The sequence below is a fragment of the Chenopodium album genome, chromosome 10, assembly GCF_948465745.1.
Source record: "Chenopodium album chromosome 10, dcCheAlbu1.1, whole genome shotgun sequence".
In the NCBI taxonomy this organism is placed as follows: domain Eukaryota; kingdom Viridiplantae; phylum Streptophyta; class Magnoliopsida; order Caryophyllales; family Amaranthaceae; genus Chenopodium; species Chenopodium album.
Window position 1 is genome coordinate 51964632 of NC_137843.1, and position 22751 is coordinate 51987382.

Genomic DNA, 22751 nt, shown 5'->3' on the forward strand with positions numbered 1-22751 from the left:
ATACCCCATAGTTTGCAAACGCCAAAGGAAAAAAAAAATTAATTAGATGGAGAAAAAACAGCTAAATATATTGATGTATCCATGGATAGCCATGGGACATATAACTCCATATTTTCACTTAGCAATCAAACTTACTAAAAGAGGCCACAAAGTCACTCTCTTGCTCCCTAACAAGGCTAAACTTCAACTACAATCATTAAACTACAATTATTCATCCCTTTTAACCTTCCACACAATCACCATTCCTCATGTTGATCCCCTTCCTTCGGGGTCTGAAACCGCCTCCGATGTCCCCTTCCACCTCCACACCCACCTCGCTACCGCTTTTGACCTCACTCGTCCTGAGTCAACTGTCTCGACCCTACAACCCGACCTTGTCTTTTATGACTTTGCACATTGGGTCCCGGAGGTTGTATCCCCCAGGACCAAGTATGTGGTCTATGTTGTGGTTCCCTCTGCGGCCTTGGCCTTTGGTATGGTCCCCGTCTGGGGACCCACCCAAGTACAGCTGTACAGGGCTGCAGTTGTGGAAGACAATTGTGTTGTCAATGTACCTCATGGTTACCCTTCAAGTAAGGTTGTCTTGGAGCCGAGGATGCTAGGCTTGTACTTGCCTTTGGGTGAAGGGCTCACTTTGTATGATCGAGTCACCACCGCGTTAAAACGTAGTCATGTCATTGCTATCCGTACTTGCCAAGAGACTGAACGGAAGTATTGTGATTACTTATCTAGCCAGTATGATAACAAGCCTGTCCTCTTCTCGGGTCCGGTCCTCCCGGACCTCGAGATGGAGGGAGAGTTGGAGGGTCATTGGGCAAAATGGCTCAACCAATTTCGCCCCAACTCATTGGTATACTGCTCCTTTGGAAGTCAATTTGTCCTCGAGGTGGTACAATTCCAAGAACTCCTCCTCGGGTTGGAAATGACAAATTTACCCTTTTTAGTAGCCGTCAAGCCCCCCACGGGTTCCGTGGAGGAAGCGTTCCCTGAGGGATTCGTCGCGAGGACTAAGGAACGAGGGGTGGTCACGGGAGAATGGGTGCAACAAAGAATAATACTAAATCACGTGCTTTGTGAGTCATTGTGGGTTCGGGAGTATGTGGGAGTCCTTGATGAGTGAAAGTCAGATAGTATTAATACCACAACTTGAAGACCAAGTCTTAAACACTAAGATAATGGTTGAGGAATTGAAAGTGGCTGTGGAAGTTGATCAAGGAGAGGATGGATCATGGGTTTCAAAAAAGAGTTTTTGTAACGCAATTAAATGTGTGATGGATGATGGTAGTGAAATTGGTGGGTTAATCAAGAGAAATCGTATGTTATGGAGGCAAAAATTAGGTGATCCAAAGTTCATGAGTGGTTACATTGACAAATTCATCAAGGAATTGCAAGGTCTTGTTGGTTGACCTTTAGTTGCTTGTTCTTTTACAGTTAATTACATGTTTTATGATTATTATGAATCAATAAGCTGTGTTTTTACATCTCTTAGATTTAAGGTTCAAATTCCTATTCCTGCTTATAATTCTTGTGTTGTCTTATTTGTAAAAAAAAAAAAAAAAAAAAAAGAAAAAAGAAAAAAAAAAACATGTTTTTGCTTATTTTAAATCATTAATGTTCTTATGTTACACCCAAATGAATATAATACTTCAATTCGTGTTATAAATAAGTACAAGTACTATGTGCTTTTGTGAAGCTAAACAATGTTGTAATTGATTAATAGAATAGCTTAGCTTTATTGTTTCAAAAAAAAAAAAAGAAAAAAATAGCTTAGCTTTATATAATATACGAGTCAGGGAAATTGCTAAGAAATATACATACAATAGCTAACAAATTCAGGTAAGCTAATAGCCTTGACAACTTCTAAGGCATCGCATTCAAGCTCGATGTTGCGACTAAAAAATAATTATTTATAGTAGATTAAGCCTGTGCGATGCACAATTTGTTTGTATTATTTTAAAATAAATATTTTTTGTATTTATGTGATGAATTTGTTATTTTATTTGTTGTATAAACGTTAATAAAATATAGATTACATAAGAAAATCACATAAAATACAAGGTAACATGGTATAATTTCCTTAAAAGTAAAGGGTGGAAGGCTTTTGGATGTCATTAATCTAGGCTGACAGTAACATAATACTTGTAGGAAATATCTCAAACATCCCAAATTTGAGCCATACTGTAATCATACACTTAAGCATGGTGGCGTTCAAAGGGAAGGAAAATAGAGCAAAAGAGTCTCCAACAAGTTTTAGGAACTTGTAAACTGTTCACAGGGTGAAGGTTACACCCCTTCACGATCCATGAGATCGCTAACTCCATAGTGGTCATGAACCATGGCTAGATATTCGGGGATGAAGGTACAAATCCAACCTAAAAGAGATTGAACCTGCCCTAAAAATAGGCCTCTACTTTATCCTTCTCATATTCATGTGTGCTTTTCGAACATACAATCAGTATATTAATCCTAAACCTGTTTAATCTATGTTGGTTGATTATTAATGCACAAATAAATCTATTATTGGCAATCACTTGAATTAAAATCATATTAGGCTAAATAAAATTATTAATCATAGCATGATTTCAAGTACAAATTGCCTTTAAACTTGCAAGAGAGGACGTGATCAAGCAATAACAATAATATCAAGCAACATAATAATAACAACAACCATCATCATCATAATTTCAATCTCATCAAAGCATAATATTAACAAGATCCTAGGCATGATACTAACATGATTAATAACAAATCCTAACATATCACTAAACAATAAAAATTAAAACTTTATTCTTAACATGATACTAACATGATATAAGAAAATAGAAAGCAGCCTAAACATGATACTAGAAAGTAATAGATAACATCCTAACATGATACTAGGAATTAAAATAATCTAAGCATGCTTTATAAATATATAGAGCAATAAAACTACTTACTTTGTTGTCTCGTACCTCTTTCTATCAAAACAATATACACGTTAGTAACTTTAAGAAAAATATTAAACCAAACAATTAATTTAAATAACTAAAATAGGGACTTGGGACCAAACCCTCAGAAATTATCAACCTTTCACGTCTAGGGCGAAGGCAACTTCGAGTTTGGCTAGGTGTGTCTAAGTCTCATGATGGACGTATGGTGTATTTTGAAAAGGGTGTAGAAAGGCTTAGAAAAAGAGAGAGAAAGAATAAACTTCTAGCTTTTAGAGAGCGAAAGAGAATAAATGATTGTTAATTGTTGGTGATTGAAAACGGGGAAATATAGACCCTATTTATAGAGAAAAATCGTCCATAAACAATAGAAAAAAGTCAGAATTCGAATCGGATTAAAATTCTTTTTATCGCACGACGATAGATTTATCGCGTCGCGATAGCTCTATCGCGGCGCGATAAGACAGTGTTTTGCGGATTTTGTTTTTATTATAACTTTTGATCCAAAAGTCGGAATAAGTCATATAATATGTGGTTGGAAAGCACTTGAAGTCTACTTTCCAACCCAATCGGAATCAGATTAAAATATTTTATAGAATAAAAGATATGGCCGAAATAGTGGAATGGTGTCAGTTTTGAATAGAGTTTCGTATTTCTTTCATATCTTTTTCGTTATAGCTCGGAATTAATATTATAATATATAATTTCAAGGGCTATCCAACCATTTAAGATTTGGATAAAAATTATGAGGCACGAAGGTAATATCTGACTTTCTTTGAACATCTTTCATTTCGAATAGAATTATGACTCTAAAAAAGGGGAGTTTTATTCAATTTCAAATTCTTTAATCTTATTTTTTCAAAAAGGATAATTAGGATAATTAAGAAGCTTTTAATTAATCCTAATTGGTTTAGGAATATAACTAAGATTAGTGGACCCTCCACATGATCATTGGGTCGCACATAAAACTCGTTTTAGGCCCAGTTTAGTATTTTGGCCATAACTTCCTCGTTATAACTCGGAATTAGGCTTAAAATATATTGTTGGAAAGGTCTTTTGAAGCCCCATTCAACTACACAATTATTGGACACATATTATGGACCAAATTATACTAGATTGGACGTTTTTCATAAATAGGATACAAAATGAATGATTTTCGAAAACAAAAATGAATTATTTTTATTAAAACATTTTAGAAAACAGAAGAATTCACGAGACTTTTCAACATTTCACCTTACTCGATATCAATGACGTGAAAGATACTTATCACTGGGTTTGATTTTTGAGGAGACACAATCAGGTATCTACAATAAGAGTAATAACATCTTTTAAGTGTAGGAAAGCATTTATAACGTTGAAAGTAGGTTGGATTCTAACACCATGTTTGCGACCTAGACCATATGCTGGAAAATTCACCAACGGAATCGCACCTCTCAATCAGCTACCAATCACTTTGTCGTTTTTTAATTGTCCGCAGATGTCATGCAATTCATGAGCGTGAAAATGAATTTTCTAAGGACAAATGGAATTTTTTTTTTTAATTTTTTTTTAATTTTTTATTTTTTTTAAATGTTCATCATTTTCCCATGCTTGTTAAATTTGCAAGCCTTATGAATGAAATTGATAATTTTCCCAACTTGGAAACATATTTTATTACATAACCAAGAGGAGTAGCTAGAGGCTCTAGAGGGCATGGCTCTTATTACCCCCAGAATAATGCCAGAAGAATTTCTTTGCTTAGAGAATACTATATTTTATTCATTGTACGAGTAAAGTTTAAAGGAATATAATTTTCAAATCTCTTATTTAATTATAACTAAAATTTATAATCCCATATGGCGCGTTAAGAAAATTAAATTTTACGTGACTCCCTAAATACTCGGGAGAAAACTCCCTTTTATATATACTAGTTTTGTGCCCAGGCGATGCAAGAATTGTTGATAAAATTTTAGAATAAACATTTTAGCTTGAATGTTCATTAATACAGTCATGTAATCCCTTTTAATAATGCAGAATATTAGACATACTGATAATATTATAGTCATGATAATATTTGTCGTACATTAAGATAATATTTGTATATATTTTGTATTCTTATTGTACTAGGTTTACGATAATTGTAAAACTCTATATATATTGATCAATGATACACACTCTAGATTGAGGAGTTTTTCCGAAATCCAACACATGCGATATCTTATCACTTTTTATAGAATAATGTACTTTTTGTAATTTTGTTTGTAAATAAATATATATGTTATTATTGACTTGAAATTATTGTTATTGAACTTAAATTATATTTACTGAACTTAAAGTATTTTTACTAAACCAAAATTATTTTTACTAAATAACACTTCTTTTTAATGATTTTCTATTATTTTTTAAACTAAATTAAATATATTATAAATCTAATATATATAAATAAAGTAGGCATTTTTCGGGAGCATTTGGCGCGCCACTTAAGAAAATGTATTATTTTGTCCAATGAAAAAGTAGATTAATAATTTATTTTAGAATTAAAAAATTTACTCGCCACCTAAGCAAAAGTGACGAATACGATTTAAGAATTTTGACATATAGGTGAAAACAACAAATAGAGAATAATTAAAATTTAAATTATTTTTAAAAACCAATAATTATCTTCTAAAAAAAAAGTAATAATTATCTTTTTTACATATATAGATGCAAATTTTTGATCGCAAATATCTTTAATCTCTCCCTAACAAATATTAAAAAAGTTTGATTTTAATAATGTATTCATCGAGATGAATAAAACTATATCTCATATGACTAATTCCCCATAATTTTAATAGTTAAATGATTATAAAAGAGACTAACATTTTAAACAGAACGAGTATATTAAATAAACGCAAAGGCAAAAGACTTATTTTGATCAATAAAAAAACGAGATTTATCATTTCTTTTTTGAATTAAAAGTTTAAATTGTCACATAAGCAAAATTAGTGAATAAGGTTTGAGATTTTAAATTCAAGCATCACATAAAATAAATAAAACAACAAAAGATAACTTTTAGGGTTAAAATTAAAAAATTATCTTATGATATTATGAATTTTATCCATATATTTAATGAATAATCTTCATAAATTTACAAAAATTCAAATTAAATAAAATGATTTACTAGAACCGTGCATGCACGGGCTTACATCTAATAATAATAATAATAATAATAATAACACTCTGGTGGTGGGGCAAGTTCTGCAGTTGATTATGGAGGAAGGACCTCGTTCTGGGTTATGTCTTAATGTGGAAAAAACTGAAGTTTTCTGGCCTACAGAAGACCCTCGAAGCAGGCTGGTGGGTGTCTTTCCACCTAATATTGCTCGACCTTTGCGTGGTGTTAGGTTGCTTGGAGGCCCTGCTAGTTCCGATTCTGGTTTTAGTGGTGAGCTTGTGATGCAGAGGGTGACCAAGACCATTGCCCTTATGGATAAGGTCGCTATGCTCGATGATCCTCAGTGTGAGCTGTTGTTACTTAGGGCATGTACTGGAGTTTCAAAACTCTACTTTGCATTGCGTACTTGTCCTCCTAGTACTTTTGAGGTGGCTCAGCGCACTTTTGATGCAGCTCTTCGATCTTCCATGGAGCGTATTGTTACTGCTTCGGGGCCGGGGTTTGGTGATTGGCAGTGGCGACTTGCCACCTTACCATTTGCGTTTGGAGGGCTTGGTGTTTATTCTGCAGGTGATGTTCGTCACTATGCTTTTCTTGCTTCTCGGTTACAGTCTGCTGGGTTGCAGACACAACTTCTTCGGCATGCTGGCATTGTTGGTCTTGGACGAGCCTTTGAGGATGCGTTGAGTCTGTTTAATGGAACAGTGGAGTCTGACATTTTGAGTAATCCTAGTGAGGTCGCTGCCCCTAAACTCATGAAGAAATTGGCAGATATATATTTCACAAAGGTTACCGCTTCTGCAGAATCTGCTTATTCTTTAACTCCTCGACAATCAGCATTATGGAAATCACAGCAAGGTGATCACGCCTCTGATTGGCTTCGAGCGGTTCCTATTTCAGGGTTGGGTCAGACGATGAACGCCAAGACTTATCGCTGTGTGTTGTCCTATCGGTTGGGTGTACCATTGTTCTCTATCTCGACGTTGTGCTCTGCTTGTTCGAGGGTTTTTGCTGGAGATATTTTCGGTGATCACGCAGTGTCTTGTGCTGGTATTGTGGGTATTAAACATCGGCATAATGTTGTTCGGGATACCCTTGTTGATGTTTGCTTTCGTTCTGGGATTTCAGCGAGAAAAGAGGTTGACATTGGGTTGGTCGGAGGGAACGACGAGGCCCTCAGACCCGCGGATGTGTTACTTTATTCATGGGATCGTGGTCGCGATGTCTGTGTTGATTTGACATGGTCTTCTCCTTTGACTCAGTCAGGGCTATCTGACTTCATTCCTGGGCGGGTTGTGGCTGATGCAGCTCATCGGAAGCGGGTTAAGTATGAAGCTCGATGTCAGGCGATTGGATATGGTTTCATTCCCTTCTCCTTTTCTTCTCTTGGGGAATTAGAGAAAGAGGCTGTTGCGTTACTGAAGCGGAGACATTGGGGCTCGTGTTGCAGCTCATATCTTCACTAGGGTAGGATTTGCAATAGCTAGAGGAGTGGGGGCCCAGATTGTATCTCGGCTTCCCACTAATTTATTGTAGGTTGTATGGCTTTTGTTTTTGAGATAATAATAATAATAATAATAATAAATGATAGAAGAGGATTGAAAAAAAAAAATCTTCCTTAACCCAAAAAAAAAAAAAAAAAAAAAAAAAAAATCCTCAAAACAGAATATGGGTGGAAGCGTAGAACTGTGTGAAAAAAAAAAAAAATACTCCTCGTACTCCAGAAAAAAAATTATTAATTATTAATTACTCCAGAGAGAGAAAGTGTGGTCTCACTTATTTCTGATTTTTTTTGGAAAATTATTAATGCAATTTATACCTCTCTTTTTTTCTTTCTATCTTTCTACCTCTTTTTTTATTCGTTGTCAAAACACCTAACTTCTGTTTTCATTCAAGTTTTGTTCTTTGCGTTGATTCGCAAATACCCAAATCGATTTGGAGTATCTGCTCATCTGGGTCGTTGTTGATTTTGTTATTTGGTAATTTTAGATCGGTTTTCGTCGATTTCTAGGGTTCTGGTGTTGAAATTGGGGGAATTTGGTAATGGAAGGTGGGAGTTGTTCTAATGGAGAGAAGAAACCGCCTGAAATTGGTGGTGGCGGCGGCGGAGGTAGTGGTGGAGGTGAGCCTAAAACTAAGAGGAAGATGAAGACGACTTCTCAACTTGAAGTTCTTGAGAAAACCTATCAAGGTTTGTTCTTTGTTGCTTGCAATTTTGTTTTTATTTATATATCATGTAAAAAAATATTTAAGTGTTTCTGATAATATTCATTGTTTGATTGATTTTTTTCTAATTTTTTTTTTTGATTTGTTGCTGCAGTTGCAACATACCCATCAGAAGCATTGAGGGCAGAGCTTGCTGTTCAATTAGGGTTAACTGATCGGCAATTACAGATGTGGTTCTGTCATAGGAGGTTAAAGGACAGGAAACCGCAATCAGCAGGTGGCAGTGGTTCAGGAAAGAGGGCAAAGAAGGGGGAGGCGGCGGCATCGGCTGCTGCTGCTGTTACTGCCACGGTTGGCCCTTCTGCAGTTGTTACTCAGGCAATCCTACCGGCTGTGGGTCCCAAAGATGAGATGGTGGGTGCTGAGTTGGGTAATGAACATGGGTCAGGGTCTGGTTCGGGGTCTAGTGGATCTTATTTAAAGAATTTTTTGAAACGAATTTTAGGATGGAAATAAAACCGAGTAATAGGATAATTATTAAAAGTTATGATTAATTTTGTATACTTTTTCCGTTTTTATTTTATTGCATCATTAGGCTTTTTACACTATTCACTTAATTTTCTTTGACCATCATTTGTGATTTATACATTAGGAAAAATATAGTCATGTGGGATCTAGATAGATTTGCATTGAACTCTACTTTTTAAATATCAAATATTTATAATTTTTAAAAAAGGTATAATTGAAGATATTGTTAGCTAAAGTAATGCATTGGCAAGCATGAAATCCCTTATGGTGCAATAAAAAAAGAACGGAGGAAGTATTTGTAATTCTCCCTCCGCCCTTATAATAGAGTCTCATTTATCTTTATTATGTGAGTAATAAATGTTAGAAATGAGACTCTAATAAAAGGATAGGGGGAGTATAAGAAGTATAGTGATAATAAAAATTTATACAACATTTTTATCTTAAAAAATCTATTCAAAAACTGCTTACTTAGCCTTATATTTGTCACAATAATACATATTTGTCGCTTAAGTGACATGATATTTGGTGAATAACTGGTATTCCAAGTGTCTATGTCTTGTGATCTGACTGCGAGACCAGCTTGATATATTAGTGACTAGTTTTGTGCCAGGGCTGCCAAGATGATTGATAAAATTTTAAGATGACATTTTAACTTAAATGTTAAACACGGTCAAATAATTCGTTCATACGTATCATATGGAGTGTACTTTGCATAGTTTATTTGTAAATAAATATCTATGTTATTATTGACATGAAATTATTTTTATTAAACTTAAATTATTTTTACTAAACTGAAATAATTTTTACCAAACTAAAATTAGTTTTACTAATTAAAATTATTTTACTGATTTTGTGCCGGGGCGATGCCCAGTTAGTTGATAAAGTTTTATGATAATTTTTTTGGCTTGAATATTAAATACAGTCATATCGCTTATTTAATTATTTATATAACAGTGTACTTTTTGTAGCCTCGTTTATTTGTAAAGATATCTATGTTATTATTGACTTGAAATTATTTTTATTGAACTTAATTTTTTTTTTAAGTGAACAAATATATTTTTTTTATCAAACTAAAATTATTTTTATTGATTATTTTTTTTTTAATTTTTTTTTACTGATTCTCTATTCTTTTTGAACTTTTTAAAACGAATTTTATGATGAAAATAGAATCGAGTTATAGAATATTATTTAAAAGTTATAATTAATTTTGTATGAATCAAATATTAGAAGTATATTGATAATAAAACTCTATACAATATTTTTATCTTATGAAATTTATCCAATCTAATCCAATGTGGCATCTAATCTAATTACAATAATATCTATTTGTCGCCTACGTGGCGCGACACTTGACGAAAAACTGGAATGTCAAGTTTCGTCGTCTCGTGGTCTGACTGCGAGACCGGCTTTATATATTAGTGATATGATATAATATGATTGATATTAGATTAGATTCTTTTTCTCTCTTCTCTCTCCTCTCTCTTCTAAAGTTTTAGTTTTCTTGGCCGTTTAGGTCTAAAATAGTTTATTTCTTCGGAAATTAGACTATTTCCGACCCTTTTTCTTTAATTCAATGTAGTTTTTTTTTTTTTTTTTTTTTATTTTTTTTTTTTTTTTTGGCTTGTTTGTTTGGTTTTGTTCTCTCCATTTGTGAGAGTCAGTCCCAATTTTTTGGAATTTTGATTCTCATCCATGAATAGGAATTTTATTTTTAGGGTTCTTATAATAATTGGGAAGGTGATTTGGATTCCTATGGGTCTAGGATTTGTCATCAACCGGTCGATCAAAATATTAGCGCAAATTGCAAGGTCTCAACTTGGAAAGATGCAAAGATATCGAAAATCATTGCTTGGGTCAAGCTTGAAGCGATGGAGTATGAGTTATGCCAAATATGCAAATTAGTTATGATTTTGATTGTTAAAGTTATGATGTTTTCTCTGAATCAGTGGTTTACATATCTTTATTATTGTAAATGCCTTATGACTATTATTTAATGATATTTATCCCGTTTTAAAAAAAAAAAGATTAGATTGTATATATTTCACGAAAATTCTACTATGGTCCCCTTTATTTGGACCATCACTATACTAAAATATCATTGGCTGATTTTTTTATATTTTTTTACCTTGGTCAAACCTTAATTTTAGTAATTTCCTTTTTTAATCCTTTTTTTATTTTCCAAAATTTAATTACTGATTTTCCAAAAATCATTTTATAATTTTCGAAAATCATTTATTAAAATTAGTGTTTACTTAAATAAAAAAAAAAGATTAAATTAAAAAAAATCAAAAAATCGTTCATCAATGTTCTTCATGTTCATCATTGTTGTTTCAAGTTTGTTAATCCATGGATGAAATTAACCACCATTATGGTAATCTTTGTCCCGTATTTACACTCGCACATCAACGAAAATTGAAAATATGCATCGATTTACATATTATATGTGAAGAGTTCATTCGAAATTTGGATTCATATATATTTGTATGAATTTGGGATTGTTTTTAATCCTAAAACAATATATGTTAATTGGATAATCGCAAACAAGGGATGCAAAATCAGTCATTATATGTATGCGAAAATAAAAAAATTAACAATTTTTCGAAATCTGGGTTTGTGAGGCAAATTGGAGAAGACAACGATTTTTGTCTTGGAATACTTGTTTGATCCGGAAAAAAAAAGATATAGTTTTCAATTCTGTTTGCCTATAAGGTATTAACCCAAATGCTAATAGGACATTACCTATTAAATTCACTCGTTGATTAAAAACATATGACACTAAGTTCTTTTGGACATTACCAATTACTAATTTATAATTCAGTAATATCTTGTTATCTTCTCAATTGGTAGTAAATATGAATGTGGTCTTCACTGGACAACCACAGTTCATGTTAACCGGGTTTGGTATAAATGGTAACTAATATATAATTACTATTGTGGCTTGCTTTATGTATGCATATACTTCACTATTAGATTAAATACTTTAGAGAAACTAAATTTTTTTTTTTTTTTATATTGTTTGATCCCAAAAAACTTAGATTGAAATTTAAACCTTATTTATGAACAAGGAATTTACCAAACATCCAAAAGGGATATACCTGCGTAAACAAATTAATTAATTGTTGGATATGGTCATAAAATGTTGTGGACATTACCAATTTTTAGATTATAATTTGTTAATATCTTGTTATCTTTGTTGTCTAAATAGTTTGTATCTATCTTGTGACCAAATGGTTATGTAGTAGTTTATGTAGTCTCAAAACTGTTATTATTCACACTTTTAAAATCTGTAAATTTGTAAAAAATATTTTAAGTGGAATAATGGTCTTAACAATATTATTGGTTTTGTCGACATATCCTATGATTTTGAAAATGATTGATTTTTATCACGCCTAGAATTATGGTAATATGTATCTTTAATAATGCAATAAACATGGAATGTTTGATAAACAATCGTGTAAAATGAATTTAAAAAGAGGATAAAATTTGGTAAATAGAATATTAATAAATCTTAGGATAATAGCTGATTTACTTTCCCTCAAATTTTAAATTTTCCTGAGATTTTGTTATTTTTTCACGCAATTTGGTTAATTGAATATTAAAAAAATCTTAGGATAATAACTTACGTATTTTCCCGCAAAAAAAGATAAAATTAGAAAAATACCATAATTTAATTAAGGTTTTGTAGACACCAAATTGTGTCTCCCCAAAACCAAACCCAGTGATGAATGCCTTTCACGTTGTGTTATTATCGAGTTAGGTGAAAGTGGTTTGGAAGTCGAGTGTTGCGGTTTAGTTTTAATTAAATTCTTTTCTCTCTGTTTTTGAAAATGACTTTATTTATTGGAAAATAGCCGAACCAGTTTAGTTTGGTCCATAATTAAGGTCCAATAATAGTGTAGATGGATGGGGCTCGAAGAGATCTTTCCAGCGATATATTATAAGCCCGATTCCGATGAATATTGAGGAAGTTATGGCCAAAATACTAAACTGGGTCTGGTTAATTGTTTTAAATACGGCCCAATGATCTAGAGGAGGGCCCAATGTTAATTATTATTCCTAAAATTATTAGGATTAATTATAGTTTTCTAGAAGTTTCTAGAAGGTTCCTTTTAATTATAATATTATTAGATTTAATAATTAATTATCTTTAATAGATTTTTATTTGGAATAAAATATTATTTTGTTATCTTAAAAATATATATTTTATCTTCTGTACGGATTCCGTAGATCAAGTTGATTAAAGATCGGATTTCGCGTGAAGAAAAACGCGTTAATACAGGTTGTCGCCAAACGACAAGTCTGTCGCTGCGCGACAGACCCTGTCGCCTCGCGACAGACATTGTCGCATCGCGACAGAGTTAATTCCTGGCGACAGCGTGGAGTTTTATTCCTTATCAAATTCTATGATTTTTCCGGACTATTTTCATTATAAATAGCGTCCGACTCCCTGTTTTCAGAATCATCAATTCAAAAACAATCAATTTACATTCAATTATTCTTCAATTTTCTCAATTCACAAACGATCAATTCACATTCAATTATTCTTTAATTTTCTCAATTCTTTCTTTCCCTCTCTCTTTCTAAACTAGCTTTTTACATACAATATTCCGCATTCACAAGACTTAGAGTCTCTTAGCCAAGTTCGAAGTTGCCTTCGCCCTAGACGTGCAAGGTTGATAATTTCTGAGGGTTTGGTCCAAAACTAGTCAAAACTTTATTTTATTTGATATTCTTTAATTCTTTAATAATTCTTTATTATTTTCATTGAAGTTTACTAACTTGTGTATTTTGTTATTAGAAAGAGGTACGAGGCTTCAAAGTATGTAATCTTATTACTCTCTTTCAATGTAGAAAGCATGTTTAGATTTGTTTATTATTGTTTTATGCTTCCTAGTATCATGTTAGGGTGTTATTTATTGCTTTCTAATATCATGTTAGGATGCCTTTACTCTTTCTAATATCATGTCAGTACCATGTTAGGTTTAAAGCTTTGATCTTTATTGTTTAGTGACATGCTAGGGTTTGTTATTAATCTTGTTAGTATCATGCCTAGGATCTTGCTATTATTTTTAAGCTTTATTATGCCTTATCATGCTATTATCATCGTTGTTATATATTATTCTTTATTATTATGTTGCTTGATATTTATTGTTATTGCTTGATTACACCTTTTATGATTGTTAAAGGGAATTTGTACTTGAAATCACGCTTAATAAGATAATTATTAATTTGGTTTAGGCTAATGTGATTTTAATTCAAGTGATCGCCAATAATAGTATTATTTGTGCATTAATTTCAACCAACGTAGATTAAACAGGGTAGGTTCAATATAATGTTTGTATGTTATTCGGAAAGCGCACATGAATACGAGCAGAACAAAGTAGAGGCCTATTTTATAGGGCGGGTCCTTTCTTTTGTAGATTGGATTCATACCTTCATCCCCGGACCCTATTTGGTTCAAGACCTTATGGAGTAGTTGATGGTCCTTTGGATTGTCTTTTGGGTTTACAAGTTCCTAAAACTTGTTGGCGACTCTTTTTGCTCTTTGTCTTTCCCTTTGGAACGCCACCGTACTTTAGTGTATGATCACAGTGGGGTTCAAGTTTGGGGTTATCGTAATGCTTGAAATATTCCCTACAGGTTTATGATTTTAAATCCATCTTATTTTTTTTAAGGAAATACTTTAAGTCTTTCTTTTATAAAATAAGATCAGATTCGTTCAAATTTTTTTTTTTTGACATGCTTACTGTAAAATAAAATCAAAATGTTGTTTCCCTCGACTCCACGTCGAAAAAATCATAAAATTGGAATTTTTACAATATCCAAAATACATATGGTCATTCGTCAAACTCAATAAACTTTCTTTTTTAGGTAATAACCAAAGTACACATAAGTTAATTCCTGAGCTATAAACAGATCACAAAATTCACACTTGTGTTCTACGTATCAAACAAGGTTTATGAGAAGAAAATTAAAAAAAAAATTGCGTCTTCTTCCTCTAATCGATTTGCTCATTACATATCTTTGTATCCTGAAATTGCGTCTTTTTTCTTTGATCGATTTGCTCATTATATAGGTTTGGACAATAAATTTTGTTTTTTGGTTTGCGTAATTTGAAATTCAAACCATCTTTCTATAAGGTAAAAAAAATCATGTATTTAAAGCAACCAATCAAAATGGAAATTTAGATTAACAATGGATTGTGTTAGATTTAAGATCTATTTGAAGAATATTGTCTATATGATGGTTGTTGATTGCTTATTTTTAGGAAATATTGTTACTAAATGATACATAAGTTATCCCATATAAATTGTCGTCCAAATCTTTTTCAAATATTCTATTATATAATATCTAACGTACTATTTAGGAAATAAATCAATGATATATAATAGTGTTCTAATCAGTTATATTTTATGACACATAAAATATAGACTATAAATTAAAAATGAAACTAAACTAATCAAAAAAATACTCGTAGAGTCGTAGTACTAACCATTAGGTAAAAAACTAGATACAAAAAATTACATTTAACATGTAACGCTTTTTTGACAAATAGGAAAAAGTATATGTTCAATTCTCATTAATATAACTAGAATACGTGTATATACAAAACAGAAGCATGATATGTCCTAATTATAAGGAATACAACTAGCAATAGTAGCATTCATTTAGCCTAAATATAAGGGGTTGAATATTGGCTTTCCTAATTTATAAATACAAAAATATATTTACTATATTTAACAATTTGTCATTGTATTCTTTCAAAAAAAAAAAAAAAAAAAAGTTTGCCATGTAATTGCTCACCTCCACATTTTTTTTTCATTTGGTTATTATATGGGATTCGTCCAATATTAGAATATGACATTACTCATATATTTAAAATTGGTCTCAATCTCCTTAATTATTGTAAAATTATAATAATAACCAAAGACGGTTCATTATTTTAATTAATAACAAACTAGTATCCAAGTAATCCAACCATTGGGTCACACGATAGATAAGAAGATAATCATCTAATTTGACAATTAGGTTGCCATTAGAATAGCTCTAAAGGTGGTATGATTGAGAGTTAATTTAATTTTGAGAAATATGCATACAGAAATCAAACCACAATAGCTAATATATAAGTGATAATTGATATCAAACTCGGTATATGTATATTGTGACTTGGCTAGTGAATGAGGATTGAGGACCACGATCCTATTTGCTATCAATTAAGAAAAATATTAGGATATTAATGCATGCACAGTATGAACTAATAATTAAGCAATGTCCAAAATAAAGTATGGTCGTAGACCAAATAAACAATAATATTGCGTTTTATAGGTAATGTCCTATTAGCATTTGGGTTAATGCCTTATATGCAAACAGAATTGAAAACTATATCTTTTTTTTTTTTCGGATCAAACAAGTATTCCAAGACAAAAATCGTTGTCTTCTCCAATTTGCCTCACAAACCCAGATTTCAAAAAATTGTTAATTTTTTTATTTTCGCATACATAATGACTGATTTTGCATCCCTTGTTTGCGATTATCCAATTAACATATATTGTTTTAGGATTAAAAACAATCCCAGATTCATACAAATATGAATCCAAATTTCGAATGAACTCTTCACATATAATATGTAAATCGATGCATATTTTCAATTTTCGTTGACGTGCGAGTGTAAATACGGGACAAAGATTACCATAATGGTGTTAATCTCATCCATGAATTAACAAACTTGAAGAACAATGATGAACGATTTTTTGATTTTGATTTTTTTAATTTAATTTTTTTTTTATTTAAGTAAATACTAATTTTAATAAATGATTTTCGAAAATTATAAAATGATTTTTGGAAAATCAGTAATTAAATTTTGGAAACTAAAAAAAGGATTAAAAAAGGAAAATACTAAAATTAAGGTTTGACCAAGGTAAAAAAAAAAAAAATCGACCAATGATATTTCAGTATAATGATGGTCCAAATAAAGGAGACCATAGTAGAAACATCCATATATTTCACATCAATAATTTTTCATCAATAATTGTCTTGATAGCATCCGTCATCAGATCGAGATAATATCTTTGTATTTTTCAAAGATAATCTTCATTGTGAAACCTACTCCCTCCACTCTATAATATGTGACCATTTATGACTTATGAGACATATTTTTAAATATTAATAATTTATCTAAAATATCAATACACTAATGTTGTTACTTTTCTAGATAGCGAGCTTTAAATCTAACTCATTAACTAACATACGCTAAGCTACACGAGTATTACTTGATACTATTGTCTCAATATTATCTTTTAACACCTTTTTAATGTTATTCTTTGACAAGACAAATACTTTTTTTTTTTTTTTTTTTTTTTACATCACTTTTCTTTTTGGGTGTTTTTTTTTTTTAAAATGCATCACTTTTATATTTGGTAACTTAATACCTCTACCTCCGTTTTTAAATACTTGCTCAATGTCTCTGTGCGCGGAGTTTTAGGAGAAATTGGAGAAAGTAATAAAATAGGGAGGTAGTAGGGTAGGTGGAAATTGTTTTAAAAAAAAGGTAAAAAGCAAAAGTAGTAGAGAGAATTAGAGGAGAGAGAATATGAAATTAATAAAATCTGATCATGGTGGGTCCACTAGGTGAGAGAAACTAATTAAATATTGTAAAAACTTTATAAATAAGGAAATGGAGCAAGTATTTAAAAACGGTCGAAAAAGAAAAGTGGAGCAAGTATTTAAAAACAAAGGGAGTATATTTTATCATCTCTCTCTTACTTTAAACCTCACTCAATTTATTTTATCATTTCTCTCTCTTCCATGGTCCCCATTAAAATGATAAAATATCTATCCTCTCTCACATACTTTCTCTTTCATGTTCCTCATCTTACTTTTACTATAATACTTTATTCACCCACTCACAATATTATATTACTATCCTAAAACTTTGTACAATCCAAAGTGATGCAAATAAAAAAAAAAAAATAGAGGGAGTAGCTTTGTAGCTCAAGTCTCAAAAGCTTGTGGAATAGAGGGGAGGAGGATCTTTCGGTAAATCACTGTATATTTACTCATAACTCAAGTATTTGTCTTAGGGCTTATTTTCTTTAGATTATTTTCAGTTCAGTTCAGTTCTTAATTTCCTTCTCTCATAAAATATTCATTTAAGCTCATTTCAATCAATCAGAACAGGCCTTAGTGTTCCTATTCATATTCCAGTGACTAGGGGTGTGATGATTTCATCTTTTCTAGTTTTACTTGTAATAAAAAGTTTGATTGAATTTCAAAAAAGTTTTAGTTGCAATTAGAGGAAACTCTAGTTATAACTATGATTTACCATGGATTTGGAAAATCAAAACTCTGCCGAAAATCAGATTTTTCATTTGGCTTGTCCTCCTACCACATAAGGTGACTCTAGCAAGGAGGAATATCATTCCGGACTCATTATTGTGTTTTAAGGGAAATCTGGGATCCATTTCATGAATCTCCTTACTAATTATTTGATGTACTTTTGGAGGATAAACTTCCCTAAATAGTAAATACTCTGTCTGTACTATTATTTTAGCAATCTAAATTAATATCCCTGCTTGCATTAAAAAAAAAAAACATGTTCCTACCAAAAATAATTGCCTTGAAATAATACGTACAACCGTACAACAATATTGATTGCATGTTTTTTGTGCCACAACTCCACATCATATCATACACTAAGGGTTGATAATAAGTCTTTTCGTGAACTGTTCGAGCTCGGTTTAGCTAAAGTTTAGTTAAAGCTCGGTTTGTGGTGGCATGGATTGGATTTGAGTTTGGCTTGAGACTTGACGAGTGGAGCCAAGTTGAATAATGTCAAGCTTGGCTCGAAAAGTTTGTACGTGAATAAGCTCGATAATTTCCTATATAGAAAATAAATTTTGTATATTTATCCTAGATATTACACAATAATAAGTTAGTATGTATTTTCATTATACAAAAATAAACTTATTGCAAAATAAAAAAAAATGTAACAATGAAAAAAAAAGACAAGTAAACTAAAGATAATAGTAAGTCAAGCTAGTTAGTAAACACTTCGATTTCAACTTGATCGACACTTGGTCAAAGATCGGATCGGCTCGGCCAAAGTTGGTCTCATAAAGTTTCAAGCTTAACTCGAATTCGAACAAACTTAAACAAACACGAACCGAGCTGACCATTGTTCGGGCTCAACTCGCCTGATTAGTACCCTTTATACACTGATATAGACATATCTGCTTATCTCATGGTAGAATGTCATAATTTAATTGTATATATTTTGTTCCAAATAGAGTAAGGGCCTATTCTCCTCATCTTATTTTCAGTTCAATTCGGTTCCTAATTTCCTTCTTTCATAAAGTATTCAGTTAAGTTAAGTTAAGTTAAGTTTAATTCAATCAGTTTAATTCAGTTCAGTAAATCAGAATAAGCCCTAAATTTTAAAGAAATCTGAATAAATGTCTGGCTAGCTACAATTATAAAGTTTTTAACATGTCATTTGTTAAAAAAAAAAAAATAAATAAAAAAAAAAAAACATTTTGTTGTTGCATAGCTATAGTTCATATACCATGCATGCACTATAGAAGACTATGTACATGTGTAGTCTGCAGTGGACAGATGATAAAGGCACCGAATTTAATGACTTCCTAGTTCTATTTTCTTACAAGGGTTGTATTTTATTTTATTTTATTTTTATTTTTTTAATGATTTTTATTTTTAAATTTAATGCACTATTTTGATCAATGTTAGTCCTTTATATATTAAATTAAACATATATTGTCATTTAGATATATAATCGTTAAAACCATCTTAACTAATGTACACCTTTCAAAAATCAACTTTTTATAATTTATACTTGTATGACATGGTTTAAGGGCCTGTTCTCATACGTTTATTTACAGTTCAGTTCAGCTCTAATCAGTTCAGTTCAGTTTATGTCTAATGATATTGCTAATGATATAAAGCCAGATTTCATTCTTTTAAGTTGTTATTACAACAACGACAATAATAATAATAATAATAATAATAATAACAATAATAATAAATTAATAATAATAATTAATAATAACATTGTATTAATTAGAATAATAAAGAGAGTGGTATACAGTTGGGGGGGGGGGGGTTGGCTCTGTTTAATTTCGTTTCAGTTTTTTTTTTTTTTTTTTTTTTTTTTAATTGTGATAATGTTTTACAAAGTGTTTTGTGTTCTTTTGTCATAATAATATTTTATTTTTTAATTAAATAGTATATGTTTTTAAAATGTTTTGGGGTTTCATGTTTTTAATATATTTTTCATAAATATTTTAATTATATAGTATATTTTTTTAAAAATATTTTAATATGTATATTTGTATATACACATATGTATAATAATAAATAATCAAAGATCACTAATTCGTAGTTAAAAATCACGAATTAATAAGTTCAGTTCATTTCAGTTCAGTTCAGTTCAGTTAAGTTCAGTTCAGCTGAATTCAGTTAATGAGAAGACAAAAAGGAAATAAGAAAACAAAAAGTCGAAAGAATATACTACGTATATAATATATGTATGCATTATTGTCAAAAACCATATTTGAAACTATCACATCATCAATAATTAATTCAACATATGCAGTCAATGATGTGACGCACCACTTGTAAGAATTTGCATGAAAAACTTGTTACGTGTGTTAAGATATTACTGTAATATTTTTCATAATTTAAGAATCATAACTTTGTCATCATCGACAACTATATAAGCTATGCATTCATCATCAGAGTATAAACCAAATTAAAAAAAAAAAATATGAAGGAAAAACAATTGAAAGTATTGATGCATCCATGGTTAGCCATGGGTCATTTTATTCCATATCTTCATCTTGCTAACAAATTTGCCGAGATAGGCCACATTGTCACTCTATTACTCCCAAACAAGGCCAAAAATTTGTTACAATCTAAAAATTTACATCCATCCTTTATAACCTTACATACAATCACCATTTCCCAAGTTCATCCACTCCCTCCGGGCACGGAAACCGCCTCGGATATTCCCTTCCACCTCCAAACCCACCTCGCCACCGCTTTAGACCTCATTCGAGTTGAGTTTGAGTCTATACTTGTTAGTTTTCGACCTAACCTTGTCGTTTACGACTTTTCCCATTGGGTCCCAGAGGCAGTAGCTGCCTCTGGGTCCCAAGCCAAGTGTGTGGCCTACTCTATAGTTTCTGCTGTGGCCATGGCCTTTACTATGGTCCCATCTAGGGACCCACCAAAGGACAAGGCCGTGGTCGAGGAGGATGCCTGTGTTGCAAATGCACCACCAGGCTACCCTTCGTCCACAGTCATCATAGACCCAAAGACGATGATTCGTTCATTGCATGTACCATTTGGCAAGGGGGTGACTTTCTACGAGCGGATCACCACCTCGCTTAGGTGTAGCGACGCAATCGCTATCAAAACATGCCGAGAGATAGAAGGCAAGTATTGTGACTACTTATCTAAGCAGTTCAATAAGCCAATCCTCCTCTCGGGCCTAGACCTTCCTAAGCCCAATGGGCCCAATGAAACATTTCTAGAGGCCCATTGGGCAGATTGGCTAAGCCAATTCTCACCAAGATCAGTAGTCTTTTGTGTTTTTGGTAGTCAAGTTACACTCGACGTGGCCCAGTTTCAAGAGCTCCTACTCGGGTTTGAAATGACAAATTTACCCTTTTTAGTTGTGTTCAAGCCCCCCACGGGTTATGCAACCGTTGAGGAGGCATTCCCCGAGGGGTTTGCAAAGAGGGTAGGTGATCGAGGGGTGGTGACGGGCGAGTGGGTGCAACAGCCACAAATACTAGCACACCCATCGGTCGGATGCTTTGTGAGCCATTGTGGATCAGGGAGTATATGGGAATGTATGATGAGTAAAAATCAGATAGTGTTAATGCCGCAATTACACGAACAATTCTTATTTACAAAAATATTTACGACGGAGTTGAAAGTGGCTGTGGAAGTAGACCGAGGAGAGGATGGAATGTGGGTGTCAAGGGAGAGTTTGTGTAAAGCTATTAAATCTGTGATGGACGAAAATAGTGAGATTAGTGGTTTGGTCAAGAAAAATCATGAAATTTGGAGGCAAAAATTAGCTCAACCTGGATCAATGAGGGGTTACTTAGACAAATTTGTTAAGGATTTGCAAGCACTCGTTAGTAATAATGTAGTCTGATATGAAAGTTGGTAGTTGTTCCTCATAGATTTGTCTCCTTTGTCATTGGGTTAGTGTCTTCAAGTTGAATTCGTTGTTTAGTACGTTATTTATTTATTTATTTATTTATTTTCTAGTCTTCAAGCTCTGTAGCTAATTTTTATTTTGACAATGAAAAATAAAGATGGGGCAATTTATAATTAATGGATGCCTGGAAGGAGCAAGAAACAACCAAGTCACTTTTTTTTAGCAAGAAAATTAGTGTATCAATGTTTTTAATAAATTAAAATGTAAAAATATGTTTCATACGTCATATAGTATATTAATTTAGAGCGGCGGGAGTATATATTATGGGAAGAATTTGAAGTTTATAAATTGCTAAATTCTTATGCTGCCAAGAGTCCAGACAATTATTATTGCGGACTGCGGAGTAATATGTTCAATTCCTACAAATGATACAAGTAATTGCCCTGAAAATGCTAAACAATGTCTTTGCAAGATATTTGCCCAAGATCAATGTTATGTTCATCCAAAGATCATTTCATAAAAGAACTAGAGTGAGTGATAACTTAACTGGTTAGAACATTCTTTTCAATTGTAAAAGAATTTGAGATCGGTTTTCAACATCCGCCTTGTTGCTCTCTCAAACCCCCCCAAAAAAACCTTTCTTAAAAGGCTAGACAAATATCCTCACGATATTTTCCAACATATGCACCCCATGTAATCATTAGGCATATGTTAAAAATAATAATTACAATTATAGTTAACCAAAAAAAAAAACTACAACCACCTAAATCTGCCTACACTGATTTCTAATCACTCCAATTTATATGTCAAG

The 22751-nt window shown here is 31.9% G+C and overlaps 1 protein-coding gene and 2 pseudogenes across 1 annotated transcript; all 3 read left to right on the forward strand.

Moving 5' to 3' along the window:
- LOC145564077 (UDP-glucosyl transferase 79T1 pseudogene) lies at positions 1-1406 on the forward strand (annotated as a pseudogene).
- A 6311-nt stretch (positions 1407-7717) lies between these two features.
- LOC145564078 (uncharacterized) lies at positions 7718-8838 on the forward strand. The gene is made up of 2 exons (XM_081624428.1): positions 7718-8251; positions 8381-8838. The coding sequence occupies exons 1-2, from the start codon at positions 8104-8106 to the stop codon at positions 8740-8742; spliced, it is 510 nt and encodes a 169-aa protein (XP_081480554.1). The 5' UTR covers positions 7718-8103; the 3' UTR covers positions 8743-8838.
- An 11695-nt stretch (positions 8839-20533) lies between these two features.
- On the forward strand, positions 20534-21934 carry LOC145565377 (UDP-glucosyl transferase 79T1 pseudogene; annotated as a pseudogene).
- Positions 21935-22751: the final 817 nt, after the last annotated feature.